Here is a 9810-nt window from a genome sequence, read left to right as displayed (position 1 = left end):
CTAATAGAAAAGACAAAAGAAAAGGAAAAATGAGAAGCTGAATGTTAAAGCTTACAAATTAAGAAGCTTTTTCAAAAAAAAAAAAAATCTCTCCCCCATTATATCCTAGACAGAATACAACAGATGAAACATCAAAAAAAAAAAAAAAGTCTAACTACAAAGTAGAGATGCTACCATGAGTAAAGAAAAATGGTATTTGTAAATGAAGTAGTATCTTTTTTACTGTCAGCTGATCAGACTCTGTGCCTACAAACTTGCTTATATTCTTAGATCAACATAAGTATAAAATCACTATAAAATTAACTCTTTATTGAGTTTTTGAGCTGACAAATATACTTTCCTAATCAAGTTTTCACTCTATTTAAATAAACATTCTTTCTATCAGCTGAAATACACACTTCCTGTCATGTCAGAAAAGCAATCAATATTCACTAACCTCTGTTTTGAGCTCACTTCTAGGCTTACTGCCTCAATCAGAAAAACAATAAATCTTTAAGAGTTTATTACTATAATACGAGCAAAAAAAGCAAATCCAGGATTACTGATGCATTGGCCTTCATTTGACACTACAATGTGTGCATTTTAAAAGAAGAATGGTCCAGCCTCTGAAACAGCTCATCAGATTAATCCATTTTACCTCTGCAGGCCACTCTCTGTTTCCTTTTGCCATGGGTAAGAAGTTTGTAAGTCTGTTTACAAGCCAGACAAGGTGTTCTGGAGTTCACTTCCCACTATCCCCCTTTTTATGAGGACTTTTTGAACCGTCTCTTGGCACATAACCAAATGTACAAAACATGAGACCCGACATGGAATGGAGACATTGTTGTCAAGTGAGCAGACACTTAATAGTGACATCTGCATTTCTATCATGCAGAAGAAATAGGTTGTGTCAAACTGTTTTGGSGACTGCACATATACCACTGCCTCTGAAGAATGCCTGACGAGCTGGCCATCCCTTTCCATGTAAATGCATGGAAATTGAATATTCTGATGCTGCTGTTCTGTAACCTTACTGCTCTTTTGCTGTCCTCATTCAACATCCTACAAGTCCAGAAAGCCACGAGCTGACGGAAACATACTGGTCACTATGCCTAGAATGTAACCTGTGAATCAACTCAACCAACCACCGCAAAAATGATGAACCCCTAATGAGTGGCTATATGAAGTGATAAACTCCTTTACCTGTACCAATAGACTGCTGAGACAACGCCATTGCTGACCAAGCACACAAAAACACCTTATGGTAAGTTAGTATGCTTTGCATTTCTGTTCTAAGTTCCCAATTATAACATTAATAGATTTTTCAACTTTGAGGTTCTGGCCTCATGTTTGCCACATTTTAGTTTATATGTTAGACAGTGGGGTATGAGAAAAGCAATGCCATCCTTTTTGCATATGAAGAATGACATTCTTTTCTTCCTTCTCCCTTTGTCTCCATCAGCCCTTTTCTAACTTTGGACCTCAGTCACTTGCAATAAGAACTTGAAATTAGGCAAGGCTTATCAATCACAACCTGGATGTGGTCTGTTGAAGATCTACTAAGATAAAGCCACATTAAAAATGCTTCACATACATTTCTCCCACTCACTTGTTAGCAGATCAACTACATCAAAATTGTATTGGAACTGTGCACCTGTAAAAAAGTGTGGAAAAATAGTTTGTAGTCACAGAATTTAAAAGCATAATACAATGCACACCCATAAAAAACAGAAGCAGGTTTAGACAAGCATCTCTAACTTAATTTAGTACAGTAAGTATACTCAAACTGATACACTATTTTCTTCTCCTGTACTCACATAGGATAATACAGTATTTTWTTATTTTAAATAAACTTGCACCTAAAGTGCAATTTGAACCCATGTATATAACCAACCAAACTTTCCTGTATAGTAGTAACAGATAGTAACAACTTATATCAGTGAAGAGCACGGGACAAACTACCTACTACAGGAAAACAGTGTAGGCTAAACTCATGCTGCAGTTGTGTTCTATTGGCCTGTGCTTATGTTTTGATTAAATATTAAAAATATCTGCACTTGTTTGACGAAAATGTAAGAGTTTCCACTTACACTGCTGAGAGTTAACACGTCTAACATCCAACTGAAGCAATCACTTCTGTGAGTTGTACCAGTGCTGTCTCCAATGGGGAGAGTACTGGGGAAGCTCTACTACGGAAGGAAGCCTGTCACCGATAGGGAATTGCTCAATCCCCCCCCCCCCCAACACAATCATTTAGAGTTATAGCAAAATGGAAAAAGAGTTTAAATCTAGTCTCATCACATCAGTCTCAATGTTCTTTGCATGTCAAGTATTTCTATAGTACTTAAACTTGTCATGGACCCCAGAGCCCTCAAACACTTCATACCCACTCTCCCTGTTCTCTCGCTCTCCAGTAATTCTTAAACAGTTTACAAAGGATATGGGCCTCACAAGGCATCTTTGACTACACAAAACCAAGGACTATCCTTCAATGTTAGCAACAGAAAAGCTATTCAAGCATAGTCGCACTTGAAAGAGGAATACTTTGCAATCATTATATGCCAATGAAAGGAATCAAAAGTTTAAAATTAACACTAATATTTTCTGTTCAAATTGCAAGGAAAGGAAAGGAATTTTCTTCACACATCAATAAATAAAATATATGCCAAAGCATTTCCTTGCTATTTAAACTTATTTTTATAACAAAATGCTTGTAAGAGCTATCATGGTTTTACAAGATGCACTGAAAATGTTGTTAATTAACGTACTGAAAATTTACAGTTACTGTTTTAGCAGTTCTCTAATTTTAGAATGCTAAATAAGAAGTATCCAAAAGGACAGGTACTCCGTAGATTTCAATACTTCTTTTTTTTTTTTGGGGGGGGGGGGGGGGTTTAAACATGCTTGCTCAATACCTTTAATCAACTCTTCCTTTAATTTGTTTCCAGTCTCTAACGCACATTAAAGGTAGAGGAATATGAAAGAAATGCAGCATTGATCAGCATACTCTCCTTAAAACGGAAAATGCATTCTCTCTGGACATCTACAATTTACATTGGAAGTGGATATTTCAAGATCACAAGATTCCTAGTTCACACAGAAAGGCATAAATACTAATTCACACAGATTTTAAAACAGTCTGTCATTAGCTTGAGACAGAAGATACCAAATCTCAGAATTATTCTAAATGTCAAGGGCACCACACACAACCACACTCCTGGGCAACAGAGTAGCTCTAATAATTGGAAATAGCAGCAGAAGAATAGTTTTTTGACTTCTATAAAAAGCTAGCACATGAACTGGAGTCAGTTCTATATTCTGCCACAGAACTGACCTGAATCTGCAACTTGATTACCACATCTTTGTCTCAGTTTTGCTGCCTTCACTCATAAGGTTATTCCGACCCTGAAGCTGCACCAAAAGCAGAATATTTCACATATATAAAACAAAAACAAAAACAAAAACAACCCCCCCCCAAAACACCACCACCCAAAACSAAGAAAAACCAGGAGCATCTCTTAAAGCCAAGAACTGTACTTCTTCCTCCCCATTAAAGAGTGACATCATCTATTGTTATTACACTTACAGAGACCCCTGACAAATACATTATAGAAATTTAAAGTCATAAGTCAGTATCTAAGATAAACTATTGATGTGCATGATGCGCAGTTTAACCTTACTGCATTAAAGGTTTGATCTCTTGTATTTTATGAGGAAAAGGAGAAAATTCAGCAGTAAAATCTAGTTCTATTTCATCCTTTAGAATTTAAAACCTTAAAAGCATAACCTTTAAAAATACACAAAATAGATATAGCAATAGGTTATCAATTTGAAGCAAGAGCTAATGATGCTATACATAACCTAAAATACATACAGAACATAAAATCCCTAGTGGCAAAGGTAAAAATCTATGGAATAAAAGGCACCAGAGATGTTATTCCTCTTTTCCCACTGTTCCAAGATAAGTTATTGAAAATTGCCTGATGCACGCTTATACTGTGTTGATGGCTCTGCATAGCTAGCTGTAGTTAGAATGGTAAATATGTATTTTTTCCAGAAAATCAGTAAACAAATAAATACAGGGAAGAGATTATTAAACACTTGAATAAGGCAAACAGAATTTACGTATTTCCAGAAACATGTTTTTCCTACACAGCACTGATTTTTTAAATACATCTGAAAAACATTCTTGCCTCCTCACTCCAAACACTGTTTTTCATACTGTGGCTTCAGACATTTTGGCTGATCAATCTGTGTAAGGAATGTTTTTTTTGCTGGATCTGTAGTTAAAGCTGTTTAAAGATGTCTCCTGAAGAGCTTTCACCCAGCATCACTGCATCTCAGGAAAGCCCAGCTCCACATACCAAATATCTGACTAGACAGGGTCCAAGTGGGAAAGATGTCCAAGAAAACTCTGTATCTTATAGCTTTATAATATGCATAACACAAAAGACAGTATCAGACCATTAGCCTAACCATTTTAATCCTTGGATTGTGCTTAATGTAACAGTGCACAAAGTATTTCAAATACCACCTTTGACAAAGTGGTTGCTGTTTTGAATTAGGAAGATATTTTAAAGATGCTAAACCCTTAAAGCATGAAGTAAGAAGGGCCTTTATCTAGCTTATTACTTTATGAAGAAATGAATGATTCTTTGGTATATAGAGTTGTACATAATTCTGTGGGTGCAATTCTATGCAATATATCCCTTATATATACACACACACAGACAAGGTTAGCATTAACAGAACAATGCATGGGAGGCAAGACACAAGCTTCAATAAAACAAAGACTTAATAAAAATCTGTGATCATAGGAAATMAGCTTATTTTTAATACTGTTAATACTTGTTGTTTAGTTGAATACTCTGTTGCTTCACAGCATGGGAAAAGCAAACAAATCACAAAAACAAACAATAGAATATATATWTTTTTAATTTTTATAAATAACTTATCTGTTACAAAGACAGTTTACCCAGCTAAATCACAAAACCATCAACTCAAGATATCCAAATTAGGTTTTATTAATAAAACAGGTAAAAACTGATTTGTCAATCTTCACATAGAACTGCAGATGAAGCTGAAAAACAAGGCCTCATTTTATAAACAAAATGCATTGAATGCAAGTGCTTTGGGTCTACTGCCTAATTACCTGGGACCGGCGTTTTCTTCCCACATAAAAAAAATGCAAAGCCTTCAAAACAAAGGCCTTTGTGCATTCACATAGATCACTTGTAAAATTCCTAATAAAAATGTCCACTGGCAAATGTTTACAGTGGGTGACAGTCTACTTTGTCTCTTGCTACATTGTTAGCACTCCCTGCAGCCTCACTCTAAGTGCTGCTACATAATTGTGTGCTGTCTTTTGTGCATACTGTACTGTAATTCCATTTTCTTGATCTCAGTTACATACATTCCTGATCATGTGAATATTTTCCTTAAAAAAATAGATCATCAAAACAAAGAGATGCTTGAGGTTGCTTCAGTGTTCAAGTCTGACTTCTCTTTTCCAGCCTTTATTTCAGTTGTCCTAAATATTGCTATCCTTGTTTTCTATAAATATGAGACTTCACCACAAAGTCAGGTTTAGAAACTGGCTGCCAAAACAGGAAAGCATTTAAAGTTCTTGAACAAAGCTGTATGATGCTGCTGCTGTTGATTTTGGCACTGTATGTACTTCCCCAATGAATCTCTCTTCAAGAGTCTGCAAGATACCCAGCAGATGAAGCAAGCTTAAACCGGATGCTGATCTGTTGGTGGGTTGAAAGTTTTAGTTTAAAGTTCCCTCATGCCAGACAAAATACTACCTTGTGTCACCCACCGTAAAACTCAGTGTACAGAGTGAACTATATGCATAACTCTTCCAACTTTTCCTGCATTTTTACCACACTGCATCTGCAGGTCTTCACAGATCATCAGCATTTACAAGAGCAATGTACAGAATGAGCAGAGGAAAGCTATTTTGTGCATAGTTTCTTATTAATGCTCTTACTTTAAGGCATTGCTTCTCTCAGATAAAAAGCTTAAAAAAGGGACATGATCGTGCTTAATCACTTAAAGGGAAAAAAAGAAAGTTAACAAAAAGACTATTACACTATACATACAGAAGTACAAGAAAATAATAAAGGTGAAGAAAAGAAATCACTTAAAGCAGGCTCTAGAGCTATGTACAGTAGGAAAAGCTTTGGGGTATTTCACTGTGTGTATTGTACAGACAACGCATGCAGTTTTTCCTTTTCATCTTTAGATGTGATTGTACTGATTCTGGCTTCACAGAGATGTTTTCAGGGAAGACAAGGCAAAGAGTACCACTGATTTGTGAAGTTCCTCCCTTTATCAAAGGCACCATGTGGCAGCAAACAGTTTAAATAGTTAAACCTTGTTCCTTTTAGATTTCCTCTGTGCATGTAGTGTTTCACTGAAAGCTCTGAAAACAAAAACTATTCTCTAGCTTCTATTCCTTTCCCCTGTCAAAATTCAGTAGTGACATCAGGGCACAGAAGAGGATGGGCAACACCCAAGCACTGAACATGGTGTGTATTACTGGGCTACTGGTAATACTGTACATGGTTCAGGCAGCTGGCAACCGAGTCTTTCAGCAGATTACCTTTCAGCCGATGAATTTCAACTGCCTCTGACACAACACTGAGGTATTACTAGCTCTGTGGGCTGACATTTAACTTTAGCAGAATACCATCTTGTCACACCTTCAATTTTACAAAAATCCTATGCATAAATGCTTTTTTGCCCCTCAATGACTGGATAGTTCTTTGTAGGTTTGCTATTGTTTTACAGAAGATAATGGGCCTGTTGGCTCAGAAATGCCTGGGCATTTCACACTGTTCACAGCGATTTAAGGCCGGATGATTTAAAAAAGTACAGGCAGTACAACTCCACTGAGCTCCCTCATCTTCATCTGTGTCTGGAACAGTCTTTGGTGTTTTCACAATGGACCTCTGATCTGTGGCATGAAAGAGATAAGATAAGCAGTTACTAACCAAGAACAGCATGGAAAGAATTTTGAGATGATTTTTTCAGTAACTGAGAACTGTCTTGCTCCTCGAGAACTGCAGAGCTGTTACAAGTGACAGAGGGCTTTTTACCACTCCTTGACTACAGCTTGATAATTCAGCCAAGCTGCAAAAGGTCAAATTACAAAAAGCAAGTTTCCCATCCCTTCACCCCACTTTCCTTTTGGTCTCAGTTTGAAGTTGTCATATGAAATGAAGAAATTAATACAGGGAACACGCACAAAATTTAAAAGGACAATATGGAGCAGTCTAAAATTTCTTATCACATGAAATATGTGCTCTGTGAACTTTTGACATATTTAATGTTTTGACCCTAGAGAGACTAACAGCAGCTCTTCCCAAAGTCAGATAAACAGTCAGTTACACTAAAGCAAAATCAGTACCTTCCTCTGTCATGCTCTGTAGTACTCTTCCCAAGAGTACAAGTCTATCTTTTCGTATGACATGTAAAAAAAAACTTGGAGACAGCTTCAGAAAGTACAATGCTTCATATCACAATTGCAACAAGAATTATTTATCATTCTTTTGTGATTAGTGAAAACTCATTTTTTTATTTTTAAACTTATTGAAGGACTAAAAAGTAGTACTAATATTTTCATCTTTTCTTTCTTTACTAAGAGATGCTTCAGAGGATTATAAACCAGTCAGGGTTCACTTTGAATTTTCCAAATTGTTGAACACAAATTTGTGAGTTCCTAAAAGATGAGTCAATGTGAACGTCAACAACTATTCACAGAAAATTAAAACTCATTTTCCTCTTTGATGGGAAAGTAGCAATGGTATCTAGATTTATTTACTGTAAAGGGAACTACATAATTTACAAAACTTTTCATAAACTCTTTTGACAGTGATTTCTCATGGTTCAACTGTAAAACATGTTTAAGAGGACTGTACATGGATTTAATTTTACTCAATATTTTCACTAACAGCTTGGATAAAGAAACATAGCAAACTTAAAAAAGCATGCATGACAACACCAGTTTGGAGGAGTTACAAATAGTCTGGAGGACAAAAATACCAATTTATCTAGGCCATTTTGAAATACAGAATGGTCAAAAGCCTGTAAGATGATATTCTGTAAGGACAGTTACTGCTAACTCTAAGGACCAATCACACACACACACATATTATGTGGGAAACATAATTGCATAATGTTGCTGGACAGAAATACTGCACAGCAACATTCGGGAATTATTTCATCCGATAGTCTACTTATAAGTCATAGCATGCTGTTGCAAACAAGTTTAATGTCATTCTCTGCTTTATGTAACACACAAGAGGTAATTATTCTATTTTGTTGGACATCTCATTAGGACAAAAAAGTGCAAAACTCAAAATGAGAAACAATGTTCGACTAATAAACTTGGGAATGTAATAGGGCCAGCATCCCTCTCCTCTACAACTACCTAAAACTGTATTTAAAACTAGTATGAAGGGTTTTTATGTAAAATTAATACAAATTTTACAGCAACCAGGAAATCCTCCCAGTCTGGGTAACCAAACTGAATATTTGTAACATATAAATAAATCCACCCTTCACCATGGACAATGATGAAGTCATCTCAGCGAGTTCCACTCATCCCTAAGCAATAAATCTTATGTTTGTTTTTAAAAATGGATCTTTCCATTTACTTAAACTACCTCCCAATATATTAGCCATCTTTAAACATATTGTATTTAATATACTTCTTTTTCTTGAAGGTGTGAACACAGAGAGGAAACAAAAGCACATAGAAGTATATTTACTTTCAAAGCAAATAAAATAGCAAGGTTTGTAAGCTTTTGAAAAAAGTAATCTATTTCATAATCAACATTTAAATGAGATTCACAGAAAAGAACATGATGTTAGATGCAAGCCAGATTTTAGTATTAAAACCAAATTTAACAGGTACAGTACCTTTGGGTTTTGGTGGCACCGGACCAAGAAATCCAATATTATCATAAAAATTATGAATAGCGCTGGGATTAAAATGTGGTCCTAAAAATGAAGAAAAAAAAAGAAAAGAAAGTGCATCACTGTTTAAAAGAAACTTGGGTACGAAAGCATATCATTTTTTTGGGCAGTAACTCCAAGAGATAGTACTACTATTCACTTATTGTCATCAAAGCGTCAACACAGACATGAGTGAGATATTGGTGGTGTCAACAATGAACTTAAAGAAATTTACTGCCTAAAATATGCAATATAAAGTAAAGACAGAAACAGAAACCAGGAGGCCTGACTCCTACTCCCTCGTTCTTAGTTGACAGACCAAACTCCTCAAATATCCCTTTTCTTCCACTCTCTTATTTTAAGGCATTTTATTAATATATTTTGCCTCGAGACTTTTTTTAAATGGTACTGCATTGAAAGAGGTGTGCTATCTACTATGCAGTATATTACATACTTATTGGAACTCCTAACTCCTGAAACATAGCTAGAACACACAGATATAAAATATCGATATATGCAATTTGCATACTGGATTTAAGGTGAAGTTTTCAGTGCAGCACTACTTTCAGTATACCTGTTTACTTTCTCCTTATCTGCAGGTACACCGTCTGAAGGAGAACTTGCATGGCTCATGACTGAGCTGATCTAACTACTTGCTGCTGCCAAAAACAGAAAATACTAGTCCTTCTCTCTCAGTATCCCATTTATTCTTTCCTGTGCCTCTCCCACACGTCAGCTGTAGCAGGCTTTTCTAGCAACCCAACTTTCTCATGGATTAGTGAGCAGAATCAGCTCTGCAAAGGGTCTAAAAGCAAGAGCAAATAAGGCAAGAGCACAATAAGTGGCAAGAGTAGGGAGCAGAAGGAC

At 36.0% G+C, this 9810-nt stretch overlaps 1 protein-coding gene across 1 annotated transcript in view; it reads right to left on the bottom strand.

Moving 5' to 3' along the window:
- Positions 1 to 4896: 4896 nt before the first annotated feature.
- Positions 4897 to 9810, bottom strand: part of TAB2 (TGF-beta activated kinase 1 (MAP3K7) binding protein 2) — a 57328-nt gene continuing 52414 nt past the window's right edge. The window contains exons 6-7 of the mRNA XM_026083639.1: positions 8908 to 8988; positions 4897 to 6940 (exon numbers count right to left, since the gene is read on the bottom strand). Of these exons, the coding sequence (XP_025939424.1) occupies positions 6795 to 6940; positions 8908 to 8988 (227 nt within the window). The 3' untranslated portion in view covers positions 4897 to 6794. The remainder of the gene's footprint in view (positions 6941 to 8907; positions 8989 to 9810) is intronic.

Source organism: Apteryx rowi, unplaced genomic scaffold, assembly GCF_003343035.1.
Source record: "Apteryx rowi isolate R43461 unplaced genomic scaffold, aptRow1 scaffold_118, whole genome shotgun sequence".
In the NCBI taxonomy this organism is placed as follows: domain Eukaryota; kingdom Metazoa; phylum Chordata; class Aves; order Apterygiformes; family Apterygidae; genus Apteryx; species Apteryx rowi.
Note: the sequence above shows the minus strand (reverse complement) of the source record. Positions and strands in the feature narration are given on the sequence as shown.